The 19,783-nt window shown below is 46.0% G+C and overlaps 2 protein-coding genes across 2 annotated transcripts in view; both read right to left on the bottom strand.

Moving 5' to 3' along the window:
* The window catches only part of LOC121468593 (histone-lysine N-methyltransferase 2B), a 43,554-nt gene extending 42,306 nt beyond the window's left edge, over positions 1–1,248 (bottom strand). The window contains exon 1 of the mRNA XM_072920704.1: positions 1,135–1,248. The gene's annotated coding sequence lies outside the window, so the exon portion shown is untranslated. The remainder of the gene's footprint in view (positions 1–1,134) is intronic.
* A 580-nt stretch (positions 1,249–1,828) lies between these two features.
* LOC140681231 (uncharacterized) overlaps positions 1,829–19,783 on the bottom strand; it is a 33,719-nt gene continuing 15,764 nt past the window's right edge. Inside the window, exons 7-13 of the mRNA XM_072920703.1 lie at positions 14,401–14,640; positions 13,124–13,215; positions 11,861–11,965; positions 9,767–9,880; positions 6,882–7,028; positions 3,314–3,403; positions 1,829–1,945 (exon numbers count right to left, since the gene is read on the bottom strand). Of these exons, the coding sequence (XP_072776804.1) occupies positions 1,829–1,945; positions 3,314–3,403; positions 6,882–7,028; positions 9,767–9,880; positions 11,861–11,965; positions 13,124–13,215; positions 14,401–14,640 (905 nt within the window). The remainder of the gene's footprint in view (positions 1,946–3,313; positions 3,404–6,881; positions 7,029–9,766; positions 9,881–11,860; positions 11,966–13,123; positions 13,216–14,400; positions 14,641–19,783) is intronic.

Here is a 19,783-nt window from a genome sequence, read left to right as displayed (position 1 = left end):
GGGGTTCCTGGGGGGAATTTTGGGGTCCCAGGTAAAATTTTGGGGGGGATTTTCGGGTCCCTGAGGGAATTTTGGGGTCCCTGGGGGGAATTTGGGGGTTCCTGGGGGATTTTGGGGTCCCTGATGGGATTTTTGGGGTCCCTGAGTGGATTTTTTGGGCTCCTAATTGGATTTTTGGGGTTCTTGGTGGAGATTTTTGGGGTCCCTGAGGGAATTTTGGGGTCCCTGGGGGGATTTTGGGGTTCCTGGGAGGAAATTTTGGGCTCCTAAAAGGATTTTTGGGGTTCTTGGTGGAATTTTGGGGCTCCTAAAGGGATTTTTGGGGTCCCTGGAGGAATTTTGGGGTCCCTGGGGGGAATTTTGGGGTTCAAGGAGAAATTTTGGGGGGAATTTTGGGGTCCCTGAGGGGATTTTGGGGCTCCAGAAGAAATTTTGGGGGGAATTTGGGGTCCCTGAGGGGAATTTGGGGTTCCTGAGGGGATTTTGGGGTCCCTGGGGGGGAATTTTGGGGCTCCTAAAGGGATTTTTTGGGTTTTTGGTGGAAGTTTGGGGCTCCTAAAGGGATTTTTGGGGTCCCTGGGGGAGATTTTGGGGGGTCCAGGAGAAATTTTGGGGTCCCTGGGGGGGATTTTTGGGTCCCTGAGGAGATTTTGGGGGTCCAGGAGAAATTTTGGGAGTCCAGGAGAAATTTGGGGGAGATTTTGGGGTCCCTCAGAAGATTTTGGGGTCCCTGGGAGGGATTTTGGGGCTCCTAAAGGGATTTTTGGGGTTTTTGGTGGAATTTTGGGGTTTCTGGGGGAATTTTGGGGTCCCTGGGGGGAATTTTGGGGTCCCTGAGGGGATTTTGGGGGTCCAGGAGAAATTTTGGGGGGGATTTTGGGGTCTCTGAGGGGATTTTGGGGGTCCCTGAGGGAATTTTGGGGTCCCTGGGGAGATTTTGGGGGTCCAGGAGAAATTTTGGGGGGAATTTTGGGGTCCTTGAGAAGATTTTGGGGTTCTTGGGGGAATTTTGGGGTCCCTGGGGGGATTTTGGGGTTCCTGGGAGGATTTTGGGGTCCCTGAGAGGAATTTTGGGGTCCCTGAGAGGAATTTTGGGGTTCCCACCCCCCCAAATTTTGGGGACCCCCCCCTCACCTGTGGGGCTGCCGGGGGGGGGCTCCGGCCCCTCCCCCCCTCCGGGGGCTCCTCGTGGTCCCGGGGGGGGCTCAGCCCCTCCCCCGCCTCTGCTGAACCCCAAAAAATCCCAAATTTAACCCAAAAAATAATCACAAATGTGACCTTTAAAAAAGAAACCCAAATTTCCCCAAATTTCCTAAAATTCCCCCAAAATTTTCCCAAATTTCCTAAAATATCCCCAAAATTTCCATAAATTTCTGTAAAATCTCCCCAAAATCCTCCAAAAATCCTCTAAAAATCCCCCAAAATTCATAAAAATCCCCAAAAAGCTCCAAAATTCCCCCAAATTCTCCCTAAACCCCCCCAAAACCTCCCAAATTTTTCTCAAACCTCCCCAAATCCCCCAAAAATCCCCTAAAAAACCCCAAAAATAAAAAAAAATCCCCCCAAAATCCCCCAAAATTGCCTCAAATTTCCCCCAAAATCCCCCAACCCCCACCAAAATCCCCCCAAAATCCCCCAAAATCTCCTAAAATTCCCCAAAGTCTTAAAAAAATCCCCCAAAATCCCCTAAAAATTGCCCAAAATCTCAAAAAATCCCCCCAAATCCCCCAAAATCTCCCAAATCCTCCCAAAATTCCCAAAATCCCCAAAATCCCCCCAAAATCCCCCCAAAATCCCCCCAAAATCTCTCAAATCATCCCAAAATTCCCTAAAATCCCCAAATTTCCCCAAATTTCCCCCAAAATTCCCCCTCACCTGTGACGGGGGAGGGGTCCCGCCCCTCCCCCCCCTCGGGGGTCCCGCAGCTCTGGCAGCCCCAGCACACCTGGAGACCCCAAAAAAAACCCCAAAATTTCAGATTTTTCCACCCCAAAACCGCACCAAAACCGCATCCAAAAAAATCCTAAATTTCCACCCTAAAAAATCCCAATTTTCCCACCCAAATCCCCCCAGAATTCCCCAAAATTTTCCCAAAACCGTCTCAAAATCCCCCCCAAAAACCAAAATCTCCCCTAAATCGGCCAAAATCTCCCAAAATTCCACAAATTTCCCAAAAATCCCCCCAAAATTCTCCCAAATCTGCCCCAAAAATTTCCCAAAATTCCCCCAAATCTCCCCAAAATCCCCCCAAATTTCCCCCAAATTTTCCCAAAATCCCCCAAAATTCCCCCAAATCTGCCCCAAAAATTTCCCAAAATCCCCCCAAATCCCAAATTTCCCCCAAATCCCAAAATTTTCCCAAAATCCCCCAAAATTCCCCCAAATCCTTTAATTCTGCCCCAAAACCCCCAAATTTTCCTAAAATCTCACAAATATTCCCAAAAATTCCCCATAACCTCCCCAAATCCCCCAAAATTCCCAGAATTCTTAAAAAATCCCCCAAAATAACCTCAAAATCCACCCAAATTTCCCTCAAATGCCCCAAATCCCCCCCAAATCCCTTAAAATCCCTGAATTTTCCCCAAAATCCCCCCAAATTTCCCCTAAAATCCCCAAATTTTCCCAAAATTCCCCCAAATTTCCACCAATCCCCTCAATTCACACCCAAATTTCCCAAAATCCCCCAAATCCTTCAAAATTTTCACAAAAATCTCCCAAAATCCCCCAAAATTCCCAAAATCTCTCCCAAACACCCCCAAAATTTACACAAAATTCCCCAAAATTCCCCCAAATCCTTCATAGTTCCCAAAAATCTCTCCAAAACTGCTCAAAATTCCCAAAATTCCCCCAAACCCTCCAAAATTTCCACAAAATTCCCCAAAATTCCCATAAATCCCCCAAAACTCCCCAAAATTTCCCAAAATCCCTCCAATTTTCCAAAAAATGTCACCAAAATCCCCCAAAATTCCCACAATTTTGCCAAATCCCTCCAATTTCCCCAGAAATCTCTCCAAATCTGCCCAAAATTCCCCCCAACCCCCCCAAAATTCCCACAAAATTCCCCAGAATTCTCTAAAATTTCCCAAAAATCCCTCAAATTTTCCTAAAAATCTCTCCAAAATCCCCCCAAATCTCTCCAAAACCCCTCCCAAATTTCTCCAAAATCCCACAAAAACCCCCCAAATGTCCCTAATACCCCCCCAAAATTCCCCCAAATCTCCCCCAAATCCCCTCAAAATCCCCCCAAATTTCCCCCAAACCCCCAAAATTCCCAAAAATCCCCAAATTTCCCAAATTTTCCCGAATTTCTCACCCAGTGTCCGGGCGGGGCTCTGGGCGGCGCTCCCGGCCCCAGACATGTCGGGTGGAAGCAGCGACGGCAGCGGCGGCACTCCAGGAGGGGCTGCACCCCAAAAACACAAAATTCGGGTCAGAAACCCCAAAATTCGGCTCAGACACCCCAAAAATCGGTTCAAGCACCCCAAAAATTGGTTTTGGCACCCCAAAAACCCCAAAATTCGCCTCAGGGAACCCAAAATTACCCCAAAATTTGGCTCAGGGAAAACAAAATTCGATTTAAAAAACCCCAAAAACCCCAAAATTCAGTTTAGGCACCCCAAAAAACACCAAAATTCGGGTTAAACACCCCAAAATTCGGTTCAAGCACCCCAAAATTCGGTTCAAGCACCCCAAAATTCGGTTTAGGCACCCCAAAAACCCCAAAATTCAGCTCAGATAACCCAAAATTTGATTTAAAAACCCCCAAAACCCCAAAATTCGGCTCAGATAACCCAAAATTTGGCTCAGGCACCCCAAAATTTGGTTTAGGCACCCCAAAAACCCCAAAATCCGGTTTAGGCACCCCAAAATTCGGTTCAGAAAACCCAAAATTTGGCTCAGGCACCCCAAAATTCGGTTTAAGCACCCTAAAAACCCCAAAATTCGGTTTAGGCACCCCAAAATTTGGTTTAGGCACCCCAAAAACACCAAAAATCGGCTCAAGCACCCCAAAATTTGGTTAAGCCACCCCAAAAACCCCAGAATTTGGCTCAGGGAACCCTAAAACCCCAAAATTTGGTTTAGGCACCCCAAAAACCCCAAAAGCCGCTTTAGTCACCCCTAAATCTGGCTCAGGCACCCCAAAATTTGGTTTAGGCACCCCAAAAAACCCCAAAATCTGCCTCAGGGACCTCAAAAACCCCAAAATTCAGCTCAGGGACCCCAAAAACCCTAAAATTCAGCTCAGATAACCCAAAATTCAGCTCAGGCACCCCAGAAACCCCAAAATTCGGCTCAAGCACCCCAAAATTTGGTTTAGGCACCCCCAAAACCCCAAAATTCGGTTCAAGCACCCCAAAATTCGGTTTAGGAACCCCAAAATTTGCTAAAGGCACCCCAAAATTTGGTTTTGGAACCCCAAAAACCCCAAAATCCAGCTCAGGGACCCCAAAATTCGGCTCATGAACCCCAAAACCCCCAAAATTTGGCTCAGGGAACCCCAAATCCCCAAAATCTCGTTTAGGCACCCCAAAAACCCCAAAATTCCACTCAGATAACCCAAAATTTGGCTCAGGAACCCCAAAATTCAGTTTAGGCACCTCAAAATTCGGTTTAGGCACCCCAAAACCCCCAAATTTTGGCTCAGGCACCCCAAAATTCGGTTTAGGCACCCCAAAATCCCCCAAAATTTGGCTCAGGTACCCCAAAATCCCAAAATTTGGGTCAAGCACCCCAAAATCCCCCAAAATTTGGCTCAGGAAACCCAAAAACCCCCAAAATTCAGCTCAGGCACCCCAAAATTCCCTAAAATTTGGCTCAGGGAACCAAAAACCCCAAAATTCATTGCAGGCACCCCAAAATTACCCCAAATTCCCTTTAGGGACCCCAAAGTCCCATCAGAGGAGCTCAGGGCTTTCCCCAGGTGTGCTCAGGTGCCCCCAGGTGTGATTTTTTCCCCCCCAGGTACCCCCAGGTGCCCCCAGATGTGCCCAGGTGAGATTTTTACCCCCCCCAGGTAACCCCAGGTGCCCCCAGGTGTGATTTTTTACCCCTCCAGCTGTGCCCAGGTGTGATTTTTACCCTCCCAGGTGCCCCCAGGTGTGATTTTTTACCCTGCCAGGTGTGCACAGGTGCCCCCACGTACCCCCAGGTGCCCCCGGGTGAGTTTTTTACCCCCTTTAGGTGCCCCCAGGTGTGATTTTTTACCCCCCAGGTGCGTTTCTTTTCCCCCCCAGGTGTGATTTTTTCCCCCAGGTGTACCCAGGTGCCCCCAGGTGTAATTTTTGTCCGCCCAGGTGCGATTTTTTAACCCCCAAGTGCCCCCAGGTACCCCCAGATGTGCCCAGGTGTAATTTTTGTCCCCCCCAGGTGCTTTTTTACCCCCCCAGGTGTAATTTTTTACCCCCCCAGGTACCCCCAGGTACCCCCAGGTGTAATTTTTGCCTCCCTCAGGTGTGCCCAGGTGTGATTTTTTACCCCCCAAGGTGCCCCCAGGTGTGGTTTTTGTGTGATTTTTTACCCCCCAGGTGTGATTTTTACTCCCCCAGGTGTGATTTTCCCCCCCCAGATGCCCCCAGGTGTGAATTTTCACCCCCTGCCAGGTACCCCCAGGTGTGCCCAGGTGTGTTTGTATCCCCCCCAGGTACCCCCAGGTGTAATTTTTTACCCCCCAGGTGTGCCCAGGTGTGATTTTAAACCCCCCAGGTGTGCCCAGGTGTGACTTTTACCCCCCCAGCTGTGATTTCTCCCCCCCCCAGGTGTGCCCAGGTGTGGTTTTTACCCCCCCAGCTGTGCCCAGGTACCCCCAGGTGCCCCCAGGTGTGCCCAGGTGTAATTTTTGTCCCACCCAGGTACCCCCAGGTGTGGATTTTAACCCCTCCAGGTACCCCCAAGTGCCCCCAGGTGTGATTTTTACCCCCCCAGGTGTGATTTTTTTCCCCCCAGGTGTGTTTTTTACCCCCCCAGGTACCTCCAGGTGTGCCCAGGTGCCCCCAGGTGCCCCCAGGTATGACTTTTACCCCCTCAGGTGTGAATTTTTTACCCCCCAGGTGTGATTTTTTTACTCCCCCAGGTGCCCCCAGGTGTGATTTTTACCCCCCCAGGTGTGCCCAGGTGAGTTTTTTACCCCCTTTAGGTACCCCCAGGTGTGAATTTTTACCCCCCCAGATACCCCCAGATACCCCCAGGTGCCCCCAGGTACCCCCAGGTACCCCCAGGTGTAATTTTTTCCCCCCCAGGTGTGCCCAGGTGTATCCAGGTGCCCCCAGGTGTAATTTTTTGCCCCCCCAGGTGTACCCAGGTGCCCCCAGGTGTAATTTTTGTCCCCCCAGGTGCGATTTTTTAACCCCCAAGTGCCTCCAGGTGCCCCCAGCTGTGCCCAGGTGTAATATTTGTCCCACCCAGGTACCCCCAGGTGTGATTTTTACCCCCCCAGATATGATTGTTACCCCCCCAGGTGCCCCCAGAAGTGATTTTTTACCCCCCCAGGTGTGCCCACGTGTGCCCAGGTGCCCCCAGGTGTAATTTTTTACTCCCCCAGGTGTGATTTTTTACCCCCCAGGTGCAATTTTTTAACCCCCAAGTGCCTCCAGGTGCCCCCAGCTGTGCCCAGGTGTGATTTTTACCCTCCCAGGTACCCCCAAGTGTAATTTTTTTACCCCCCCAGCTGTGCCCAGGTGCCCCCAGAAGTGATTTTTCCCTCCCAGGTGCCCCCAGGTGTGCCCAGGTGTCATTTTTTACCCCACCAGCTGTGCCCAGGTGCCCCCAGGTGTGCCCAGGTGTGCCCAGGTGTGATTTTTACCCCCCAGGTGTGATTTTTTTACCCCCCAAGTGCCCCCAGGTGTAATTTTTTGCCCCCCAGGTGTGCCCAGGTGCGTTTTTACCTTGCTGGGGCGCCCCCTCCTGGCGCAGACGCCGCAGCTGCGGCAGCGCCGGCAGCTCCAGGCCCCGGCCTGGCCCGGCCCCGGCGCCTCCCCCGCGCCCAGGCAGAAGCTGTGGAAGGGCTGGCAGCACACCTGGCACAGCACCAGCTGCCAAAATAGGTGAGGGACAGGTGAGAAAAGAGAAATTCCAAAATCCCCAAAAAAATCCCCAAAAAAATCCCCAAAAAATCCCTAAAAAAATCCCCAAAAAAATCCGTAAAAAAATCCCAAAATAATCCCAAAAAAATCCCCCAAAAAATTCCCAAAACCTCCCAAAAAATCCCCCCAAAAAATCCCAAAAACTCTCCAAAAATCACCAAAACTTGCCCAAAAATTTCAAAAAAAAACCAAAACAACCAAAAAACATTCCCCCAAAAATTTCAAAAATATCCCCCCAAAAAAAATCCCAAAAAATCCCAAAAAATCCCCCAAAAAAAACCCCCAAAGTTTCAAAAAATTCCCCAAAAAATCCCCCAAAAATCCTCTAAAATGCCCCAAAAAGATCCCAAAAAATGTCCAAAAATCCCCCAAAAATTTCAAAAAATCCCCCAAAAAATCCTCCCAAAAATCCTCTAAAATGCTCCAAAAAATCCCCCAAAAAATCCCCAAAAATCCCCCAAAAATGCCCAAAAACTCCCCCCAAAAAATTCCAACAAAATCAAAAAAAAAATTCCCAAAGACTCCCCCAAAAAATTCCAAAAAATCCCCCCAAAAAAATTCCTTCAAAAATATCAAAAAATCCCCCAAAAATCCCCAAAAAATCCCCAAACAATCCCATTAAAAATAGACAAAATGGCACCAAAATGTGTCCGAATGAAAGTGGCGCCCAACGCGGGGCACAACTGGCACAGCACCAGCTGCCAAAATAGGGGAGGGACAGGTGAGGGGAGGGAAATCCAAAAAAAAATCCCAAAATTCCGAAAATTTCCCAAAAAAAATCCCCCAAAAAATCGGCAAAATAATCCCAAAAAAATGAGCGAAACGGCCCCAAAACGCCCCCTGGTGGGCACAGCTGGAACAGCAGCGGGTGAAGGAACAGGTGAGACAAATAAAAAATCCCAAAAAAAAATCCCAAAAAACCCCCCAAACACATCCCAAAAATTTCAAAAAAAATCCCCCAAAAATATTCCTCAAAATTCCCCCCCCAAAAAAATCCAAAAAATCCCAAAAAACACCCCCAAATCCCCTAAAAATCCCCCAAAAATCTCCCAAAAAAACCCCACAAAAATTTAAAAAAAAAATCCCCAAGAAAATCCCCCTAAAAATTCCCCAAAAGTCCCCAAAAAAATTCCAAAATATCCCCCAAAAATCCCCCAACATTTTCCAAAAAATCCCCAAATACTCCCCCAAAAATCCCCTAAAATGCCCCAAAAAATACCCCCAAAAAATCCCAAAAAAAATCCCCAAAAAAATCCCGTTAAAAATGGGCAAAATGGCACCAAAATGTGTCCGAATGAAAGTGGCGCCCAACGCGGGGCACAGCTGGAACAGCAGCGGGTGAGGGAAGGGAAATCCCAAAAAAAAATCCCAAAATTCCCAAAAAAATCCCAAAAAAATCCGCAAAAAAATCCCAAAAAAATCCGCAAAAAAATCCCAAAAATTGCCCAAATTTTTCAAAAAAACTCCCCAAAAAATCCCCCCAAAAAATTAGAAAAAAATCCAAAAATATTTCCAAAAAAACCTCCCCAAAATCCTCCCAAAATTGCCCAAAAAATTCCCTAATCATCTCCCCAAAAATTTCAAAAAAATCCCAAAAGTCTCAGAAAATAAATCACCCTAAAGTTCTCACAAAATCCGCAAAAATCAAAAAAAACATCCCAGAAACATTCCCCATAAATTTCCCAAAAAATCCCCCACAAAATTTGAAAAACATCCCCAAAAGAAATCCCAAAAAAATCCCCCCAAAAATCCCAATATAATAAAAAAAAAAATCCCAAAAAAAGTCCTAGAAATTCCCAAAAAAATCCCCCAAAAAAATTCCCCAAAAAATCCCCCAAAAATGCCCAAAAACTCCCTCCAAAAAATTCCAAGAAAATCCAAAAAAAATCCCAAAAAAATCTCCCCAAAAAATCCCCCTAAAAATTCCCCAGAATCTCCAACAGAATCCCCAAAAAAATCCCAAAAAATCCCGCTAAAAAATCCCCAAAAAAATCCCCAAAAATATCCCATTAAAATGGACCAAACGGCACCAAAATGTGTCCGACTGAAAGTGGCGCCCAACGCGGGGCACAGCTGGAACAGCAGCGGGTGAGGGAACAGGTGAGACAACCCCAAAAAAGCCCCAAATAAATCCCAAAAAATCCCCAAAAATCACCCAAAAAAAAACCCCAAAATCCAAAAAAATCTCCCCTCAAAAAAAAACCAAAAATCCCCAAAAAATTCCCCAAAAAAATTTGAAAAAAATCCCAAAACAAATCCCAAAAAAACACAAAAAATCCTTCAAAACGCCTCCCAAAAGTGCCAAAAAAATCCCCCAAAAATATCCCAAAAAAAAAAAATCCCCCAAAAATCCCAAAAAACTCCCTCAGAAATTCCCCAAAAAATGCCCAAAAATTCCCCAAAAAAATAACCCCAAAAAATCCCCCAAATAAACCCCTAAAAGATCCCCCCCAAAAAATCCAAAAAAATTTGCCCAAAAATCCTAAAAAGAAAACCCCAAAAATTCCTTAAAAAAACCCAAAAAAATCCCAAAAAAATCCCCAAAATCCTAAAAAAAAATCCCCAAAAATGCATTAAAAAATCCATAAAAAATCAACGGATTTTCAGATTTTTGTGGGGTTTTTTTGGAATTTCAGGGATTTTTGGGATTTTTCGGGAATTTTGGGATTTTTTGGGAATTTTGGTACCTGGTGGAGGCCTTTGCTGGCGCAGAGGAGACACACGAGGGGGGCGGAGACCGGCACCGAGGAGAGGATGCTGAGCCCCCCCATCAGCCACACGTTGTCCAGGGCAGAATCCTCCTTTTGGGGAGAAAAAAACAAATTTTGGGTCAGAAAATAAAAAATTAAAATTACACAAAAATTCACCGAAAAAAACCCCAAAAAAATCAAAAAAAACGGCAAGAAAATCCCCAAAACGGCCCCAAAAATCCAAATTTTTATGTAAAATCGCCCAAAACGTGTCCAGGGTAAAATCCTTCTTTTGGGGAGAAAAAACCAAATTTTGGGTCAGAATAAAAAAAAATAAAATTACACAAAAATTCACCCAAGAAAACAAAAAAAAAAAATCCCAAAAACGGCAAAAAAATGCCCCAAAAAACCAAAATTTGATGTAAAATCGCCCAAAACTTGTCCAGGGCAGAATCCTCCTTTTGGGGAGAAAAAAGCAAATTTTGGGTCAGAATTAAAAAAAATAAAATTATCCAAAAATTCACCCAAAAAAACCCCAAAAATCCCAAAAAACGGCAAAAAAATCCCTAAAAATGGCCCCAAAAACCCAAAATTTGATGTAAAATCACCCAAAACTTGTCCAGGGTAAAATCCTCATTTTTGGGAGAAAAAAACAAATTTTGGGTCAGAATTTTAAAAAATAAAATTACACAAAAATTCACCCAAAAAAACCCAAAAAAACATCCAAAAAAAATGGCAAAAAAACCACCCAAAAATGGCGCAAAAAATCCCTAAAAATGACCCAAAAATGCCCCCAAAATTGGCCCAAAAATCCCAAAAAATGACCTCAAAAATGGCCCCAAAACCCCCAAAAATTGCCCCAAAAAGGACCCCAAAAATGGCAAAAAAAACCCCCCAAAAATCCCTAAAAAGGCCCCAAAAATTGTCCCAAAAAATCCCCAAAAATTTTCCCAAAAATCCCCAAAAATGGCACCAAAAAACCCCAAAACCCCAAAATTGGACGGAAAAAAAGTCAAATTTTGGGGTGAAAAAAATATCCTAAAAAAAACCCCAAAAAAGCCAAAATTTGGGATAAATGCCTCAAAAATCAGAAAATTGGGGACTTTTTGGGGATTTGGGGGGATTTTTGGGGGATTTTGGGGAAAATTTAGGGGAATTTTTGAGGGAATTTTGGGGAGAATTTTGGGGAATATTTTGGGGAGAATTTTGGGAAATTTTGGGGGAAATTTTGGGGGTTTTTTCTGGAAATTTTGGGTATTTTGGGGGTAATTTTTGGGGAAATTTTAGGGAATATTTTGTGGAAATTGAAGACATTTTGGGGAGAATTTTGGGGAATTTTAGGGGGATTTTTCGGGGAATTTTGGGGGATTTTTGGGGGATTTTGGGGGATTTTTTTGGGAAATTTTTGGGGAATATTTTGGGGGAAATGAAATTTTGGGAAATTTTGGGAAAATTTTCAGGGAATTTTGGGGAATTTTTGGGGGGATTTTTGGGGAATTTTTTGGGGGATTTTTGGGTGAATTTGGGGGGATTTTTTGGGAATTTTGGGGACTATTTGGAGAAATTTTTCATGAAATTTTGGGGGAATTTTGGGGGGGGATTTTTGGGGAATTTTTTGGAGGAATTTTGGGGAATTTTGGGGGATTTTTTCTGGTACAATTTTGGGCAATTTTCCAGGAATTTTGGGGAAATTTTCGGGAATTTTGGGGGGATTTTGGGGGATTTTTTCTGGGACAATTGTAGGGAATTTTCCGGGAATTTTTGGGAATTTTCAGAGGAATTTTGGGGAAAATTTGGGGGATTTTTTTAGGGTTGGGAGGGGAATTTTTGGGAGATTTTTGGGGTGGGGGAGGGGAAATTTTGGGGAATTTTGGGGGGTGGGGGAGGGGAAATTTCGAGGGAATTTTTTGGGGTGGGGGAGGGGAATTTTTGGGGGGTGGGGGAGGGGAATTTTGGGGATTTTTTGGGGCAATTTTTTGGGGAAGTTTTGGGGATATTTTTGAGGTGGTGGAGGGGAATTTTGGGTAATTTTTGGGGGGCGGGGGAGGGGAAATTTTGGGGAATTTTTGGGGGGTGGGGGAGGGGCCTTACCCGGAAGTCCACCCGCAGCCGCGTCCCCGCCCCTCCCCCGTCGCCGTTCCTGCCCCTCCCCCACCCGTTCTGGGGGGGGCCCGAAGCTCCGGGGGGGCCCCAGTCCTGAAATGGGGGAGGGGGGGGGAGGGGTCAGAGACCGAGCCCCTCCCCCACCCCAAAATTCCCACAAATTTCCCCTCCCCCACCCCCAAATCCCCCAAATTTCCCCTCCCCCACCCCAAATTTCCCCTCCCCCACCCCAAATTTCCCCTCCCCCATCCCCAATTCCCCCAAATTTCCCCTCCCCCACCCCAAAATTTGAATTTCCATTCCCAAATTTTGCGTTCCCCTCCCCCACCCTAAATTTTGGATTTTAATTCCCAAATTTCTCCTCCCGCATCCCCAATTTCCGCCAAATTTCCCCTCCCCCACCCCAAATTTTGAATTCCGACTCCCAAATTTTGAATTCCGACTCCCAAACTTTGAATTCCCACTCCCAAATTTTGGGTTCTCCTCCCCTAATCTTCCCTCCCCCACCCCAAAATTCCCTTAAATCTCCCCTCCCCCACCCAAAATTTGGGTTCCCACTCCCAAATTTCTCCTCCCCCACACAAAATTTTGAATTCCCTCCTAATTTTCCCCTCCCCCACCCCAAATTTTGGGTTTTTTCCCCCAAATTTCCCCTCCCCCACCCCAAATTTTGGGTTCCCATTCCCAAATTTCCCCTCCCCATCGCAAATTTTGAATTTGTATTCCCAAATTTTGAATTCCCATTCCCAAATTTTGGGTTCCCACTCCCAAATTTTGGGTTCCCACTCCCAAATTTTGAATTCCGACTCCCAAATTTTGGGTTCCCACTCCCAAATCTTGAATTCCCACTCCCCAAATTTCCCCTCCCCCACCCCAAATCCCCCCAAATCTCCCCTCCCCCACCCCAATTTTTGGGTTCCCACTCCCAAATTTTGAATTGTCATTCCCAAATTTTGGATTCCCCCACCCAAAATTTTGAATTCCCATTCCCAATTTTCCCCTCCCCCACCCCAAATTTTGGGGTTTTACTCCCAAATCCCCCCTCCCCCACCCCAAAATTTGGGTTCCATTTCCGAAATTTTGGGTTCCCCTTCCCAAATTTCCCCTCCCCCACCCCAAATCTCCCCTCCCCCATCCTAAATCCCCCCAAATCTCCCCTCCCCCACCCCAAACCCCCCAAATTTCGGGTCTCGCCCCTCCCCCACCCCAAACCCCCCAAATTTCCCCCAAATTTTGGCTCCCCTCCCCCACCTGCTGCTGTCTCCTCCGGGCCCGCAGCTGCAGCAGCGGTTGGAGGGGGCGGGGCCGGAGCGGGGGGGCGGGGCCAGAGCGGGGCGGGGCCTCTGCGGGGGGAGGGGCGGGGTCAGAGCGGGAATTTGGGGGGATTTGGGGGGATTTTGGGAGGATTTGGGGACATTTGGGGAGTTTGGGGACAAAATGGCCCCAAATGTCCTCAAATGTCCCAAAATGTCCCAAAAATGTCCCCAAAATATCCCCACCCCAAAATGTCCCAAAATGTCCCCAAAATTTCCCCAAAATGTCCCCAAAATCCCCCAAAATGTCCCCAAATTGTCCCAAATCCCTGCAAAATCCCCCATAAATCCCTCCAAATCCCCCCCAAACCACCCCAAACCCCACAAAATATCCCCAAAACCCCCCAAAATATCCCCAAATCCCCCCCAAATCCCCCCAAAATCCCCCCAAATCCCCCCAAAATGTCCTTAAACCCCCCCAAAATATCCCAAATTTCCCCAAAATATCCCCAAATTCCCCCAAAATCCCCCCAAAACCCCCCAAACCCCCCAAAAACCCTCCCCAAACCCCCTTAAGTCCCCCATAAATCCCCCCAAAATGTTCCCAAACCCCCCCAAAATCTCCCAAATCTCCCAAATTGTCCCAAAAATCCCCCCAAACCCCCCCAAATCCCCCCAAAAACACCCCAAAATATTTCCAAACCCCCCAAATTACCCCAAACCTTCCAAAATGTCCCCAAATCCAACCAAAGTTTCCCCCAAATCCCCCCAAAATCCCCCCAAACCCCCCCAAAATGTCCCAAATCCCCCCAAACCCCCCCAAATCTCCCAAATTGTCCCAAAAATGTCCCCAAATCCCCTCAAAATATCCCCAAATATCCCCAAAATTGTCCCCAAAATGTCCCCAAATCCCCCCAAAAGTCTCAAAATGTCCCCAAATCCCCCAAAATCCCCCCAAAATGCCCCCAAATCTCTAAAATTGTCCCAAAAATGTCCCCAAATGACCCCAAATCCCTCAAAATGTCCCCAAACCCCCCAAATCCACCCAAAATCCCCCCAAAATCCCCCAAAATGTCCCAAAATAACCCTATAATCACCCCAAAACCCCCCAAAAATCCCCCAAAACCCTCCAAAAACCTCCCACACCCCCAAAAATTTCCCCAAAATTCCCCCAAATTCCCCCCAAACCCCCCAAAAGTCCCCCAAACCCCCCCAAATCCCCCCAAATCCCCCCAAAATCTCCCCAAACCCCCCAAATTCCCCTCCCCCCCTCACCGTCGCTGTCGGGGCTCTCGGGGCGGGGGCGGGGCCGCAGCGCGCGGCGCGGGGGGGGCGGGGCGGGGGCGTGGCCATCGGCCCCTCCCCCACCCTGCGCCCCTCCCCCACCCCCCTGCGCCCCTCCCCCACCCCCCCCCCTCGGGGCCACCCATGGGTGCCGCGGCCGCCCCTCCCCCCCGTCCCCCGAGTCCTCCTCCGAGTCGCCGCCGGGGGGCGCGCGGGGGGCGGGGCCGCGACCTAAGGGGTAATTAGCGAAAAAGTTAATTAGCGGGGGCGTGAGAGGGAGTTAATGAGAAATTAACGGGGTTAATGAGAAAAAGGGGAAATTAGCGGGAATTAATGAAAGTATTTGGGGGAATTAATGAAAAAATGGGAAAAATTAGCGGTAATTAATGAAAATATTTGGGGGAATTAATGAAAAAAATAGCGGGAATTAATGAGAAAAAGGGAAAAATTAGTGGTAATTAATGAAAATATTAGCGGGAATTAATAGGAAAAATAGCGGGAATTAATGAAAATATTTGGAGGAATTAATGAAAAAATTAGCAGGAATTAATGACAGAATCAGCGGGAATTAATGAAACAAAAGAAAATATTAGCAAGAATTGATGACAAAACTAGCGGTAATTAATGACAAAATTAGCGGCAATTAATGATGAAAACATGAAAAATTAACAGGAATTAATGAAAAAATTAGTGGGAAGAAATAAAAACATAAGCGGCAATTAATGACAACTGAAAAATCAGCGGGAATTAATGACAAAATTAGCAGGAATTAATAATGAAAAGATGAAAAATTAGTGGGAATTAATGACAAAATTAGCAGAAATTAACGACAAAATTAGCGGGAATTATTGATTAAAGCATGAAAAATTAGCGAGAATTCATGACAGAATTAATAGGAATTAATGATTAAAACATGAAAAATTAATGGGAATTAATGACAGAATTAGCGGGAATTAATGACAGAATTAGCGGGAATAATGAGCGGGAATTAATGATAAAAACATGAAAAATTAGTGGAAATTAATAAAAATATTTGGGGGAATTAAGGAAAAAATTAGTGGGAATTAACGAAAAAATTAGCGGGAATTAATGACAGAATTAGCGGGAATTTCTGAAAAAATGAGAAGGAATTAACAAAAAAATTAGCGGGAATTAACTAAAAAATTAGCAGTAATTAATGACAGAATTAGCGGGAATTAATGAAAAAACTACCGGGAACTAATGACAGAATTAGCAGGAATTAATGATGAAAATATGAAAAATTAGCAACAGTTAATGACAAAATTAGCAGGAATTAACAAAAATGTTAGCGGGAATTAATGAGAAAATTAGTGGGAATTATTGACAGAATTAACAGGAATTAATGAAAAACTCAGCAGGAATAATTGACAAAATTAGCGCTCATTAATGACAAAATGAAAAAATTGGCGGTAATTAATGAACAGGAGTTAATGAACGAGCACAAATTAACCAAAATCTGGCCAAAATTAACTCAAATGAACTGAAATTCCCTCAGAATTAACCCAATATCATCAAAATTTCACCAAAATTAAACAAAATTAACTAAAATTTACCTGGAATTAATCCAAAATCACCAAAATCCCACCAAAATTTACCCAAATTAACAAAAATTTTGTAAAATTAACCTAAAAATGGCCTCAATTCACCCAAAATTCACCCAAAATTCACCAAAATGGACCAAAATCACCCAAAATTCACCAAAATCCCTCAAAAGTGACCAAAATTCACCAAAATGATCCAAAATCACCAAAAGTAACCAAAATTCACCCCAAATTACACAAAATTCACCCAAAAATAACCAAATTGACCCCAAATCCACCCAAAATTCCCACAAAATTCACTAAGATCACCCAAAATAACCAAAATTACCCCAAAATCTCCTAAATTCTCCCAAAATCCCCCAAAATCTCCCAAATCTGCCCTGAAATCCCCCAAATTTTCCCAAACTCCCCCAAATTGCCCGATATTTGCCCCAAAATCCCCAAATTCTCCCAAAATCCCCCAAAATTTGCCCCAAATCCCCCAAATTCTCCCAAAAACCCCAAAATCTGCCCCAAAATCCACCAAATCTGACCCAAAATCCCCCAAATTCTCCCAAAATTTTCCAAATTTGCCCCAAAATCCCCCAAATTCTGTAAAATCCCCCAAATTTCCCCAAAATCCCCCAAATTCTCCCAAAATCCCACAAATTCTCCCAAAATCCCCCAAATCTGCCCCAAAATCCCTCAAATTTTCCCAAAATTCCCCAAATCCACCCCAAATTCCCCAAATTGTCCCCAAAATCTCCAAAATCTCCCAAAATCCCCAAAAATCCCCCTAATTTGCCCCAAAATTCCCCAAATCCATCCCAAAATCCCCAAAATTTGCCCCAAAATCCCCAAATTCTCCCAAAATCCCCCAAATTCTCCAAAATCCCCCAAATTCTCATCAAATCTCCAAAATCTGCCCCAATATGCCCCAAATTCTCCCAAAATCCCCGAAATTTACCCCAAAATCTCCCAAAATTTGCCCCAAAATCCCCAAATTATCCCAAAATGCCCCATATTCTCCCAAAATCCTCAAAATTTGCCCCAAAATCCCCCAAATCTGACCCAAAATCCCCCAAATTCTCCCAAAATTTTCCAAATTTGCCCCAAAATCCCCCAAATTCTCCCAACATCCCCCAAATCTGCCCCAAATTCCCCCGAATTCTCCCAAAATCTCCCAAATCTGCCCCAAATCCGCCCCAAAATCCCCCAAAATTACCCTAAAATTACCCAAAATTCCCCAAATCCCCCAAAATCCTCAAATTCTCCCCAAAATCCCTCAAAATTCCCCAAATCCGCCCCCAAATCCTCCAAATCTGTCCCAAAATCCCCTTAATGCTCCCAAAAAATGTCCCAAAATTCCCCAAATCCCCAAAATCCCCCCGTTCCCCTCCCCCACCTCCCAAACGTCCCCAAATCCTCCGGAAATGGCCCCAAATCCCCTCCCCCACCCCCGGGAATGGCCCCAAATCCCCTCCGGAATCCCAAAAATCTGCCAAAATGGCCCAAAAATGTCCCAAAATCCCCAAATTCCCCCAAAATCCCCCAAATCCCCCCAAATTCCCCAAAAATCCCCCAAATTCCCCCAAAATCGCCCCAAAATATCCCCAAATGTCCCCAAATCCCCTCCCCCACCCCAAAATGTCCTCAAATCCCCCCCAAATTCGCCCCAAAATCGCTAAAATCCCCCCAAAATCCCCCAAAATCCCCCAAAACCCATAAAACCCCCCAAATCTTCCCAAAAATCCCCCAAATTTCCCAAAAATCCCCCAAATTTCCCCAAAATCCCCCCCAAATCCCTCAAATTTCTCCAAAATCCCCCAAATTCCCCCAAAAATGTCCCCAAGTCCCCTCCTCCACCCCAAAATCCCCTAAAATGCCCCCAAAATTCCCCAAAATGCCCCAAATTTCGCCAAAATCCCAAAAATCCCCCAAAATCCCCCCAAAATTTCCCCAAAATCCCCCAATTTTCTCCAAAATCCCTGAAATCTGCCCTCAAATTCCCCCAAAATCCCCCCAAAATGTCCCCAAATCCCCAAAAATCCCCAAATTCCCCCCAAAATCCCAAAATCCCCCAAATCGCCCCAAAATGTCCCCAAAATCCCCCAAAATCCCCCAAAATGTCCCCAAATCCCCAAAAATCCCCAAATTCCCCCCAAATCGCCCCAAAATATCCCCAAATGTCCCCAAAATTCCCCAAAATGCCCCAAATTTCCAAAAACTTCCCCCAAAATGTCCCAAAATCCCCTCCCCCACCACCCAAAATGTCCCCCCCAAACCCCCCTAAAATGTCCCCAAATCCCCCTAAAATCTTCCCAAATTCCCCCAGATTTCCCCAAACTCTCTCCAAAATCCCGAAATCCCCCAAAATTCCCCCAAATTCCCCCAAATTTCCCCAAAATCCCCCAAATTTCCCCCAAAATTCCGCCCCCCCCTCACCTGTCCCTCAGTCCCGGACCCCGCGCGGGACCCACGTGGCCAAAAGGGGGCGGGGCCACACCGGAAAGGGGGCGGGGCCACACCTGAGGGGGCGGGGCCAGACCTGAGGGGGCGGGGCCAAGGGGGACATTTGGGGCCCTTTGGGGACATTTTGAGGCCATTTGGGGCCATTTTTGGGACATTTGGGGACATTTTGGGGATATTTTGGGTACATTTTTTGACATTTTGGGCCATTTTGGGGACATTTGAGGACATTTTAGGGCCATGTTGGAAATTTTTGGGGACATTTGGGGCCATTTTAGGACATTTGAGGCCATTTAATTTAATTTAATTTAATTTGGAGCCATTTTGGACTATTTTGTGACATTTTTGGGACATTTGGGGCATTTTGGGCCATTTTCGGGACATTTGAGGCCATTTAAGAGACATTTGGGGACATTTTGGGAGGATTTTGGGACATTTTGGGGACATTTTCGGGCCATTTTGGGGGCATTTTGTGACATTTTTGTGACATTTTGGGGACATTTGATGACATTTGGGGATATTTGGTGACACTTTGGGGACATTTGGGGCCATTTGGGGCGATTTTGGGCCATTTTGGGGACATTTGGGGACATTTGGGGAGATTTAAAGGACATTTTGGGACATTTGAGGCCATTTAGGGGGGATTTGGGGACATTTTGGGGCATTTTGGGGACATTTTGGGACATTTTAGGACATTTGGGGGGCATTTGGGGTCATTTTGGGGTAATTTGAGGCCATTTAAGAGACTTTTGGGGACATTTTGGGGCCATTTTGGGGCCCTTTTCGGCCATTTTAGGGCATTTTGGGACATTTGGAGCCATTTTGGACCATTTTGGGACATTTTTGGGACATTTTGGGGACATTTTGGGGCCATTTTGGGACATATTGGGGCCATTTTGGGGCCATTTTGGTGCCATTTGGGGCCATTTGGGGCATTTTTGGGACATTTTGGGGACATTTTGGGGACTTTTGGGGATATTTGGGGCCATTTTGGGGATATTTGGGGACATTTTCGGGACATTTCGGGACATTTTGGGCCATTTTGGGTAATTTTTGAGACATTTGGGGACATTTTGGGGACATTTGGGGACATTTAAGGGACATTTTGGGGATATTTGTGGATATTTGGGGACATTTTGGGGCCATTTCTGGACATTTGGTGACTCTTGGGGACATTTGGGGACATTTTGGGAGGATTTTGGGACATTTTGGGGACATTTTGTGACATTTTGGGGACATTTGGGGCATTTTAGGGACATTTGGGGACATTTTGGGGATATTTTGACCCATTTTTGGGACATTTGGAGACCATTTTGGGGCCATTTTGGGCCATTTTGGAACATTTTGGTGACTTTTGGGGATAT

Source organism: Taeniopygia guttata, chromosome 33 (genome assembly GCF_048771995.1).
Source record: "Taeniopygia guttata chromosome 33, bTaeGut7.mat, whole genome shotgun sequence".
Lineage (NCBI taxonomy): Eukaryota > Metazoa > Chordata > Aves > Passeriformes > Estrildidae > Taeniopygia > Taeniopygia guttata.
The sequence above is the reverse complement of the archived record's forward strand: the minus strand, read 5'-3'. Positions and strand labels throughout refer to the sequence as shown.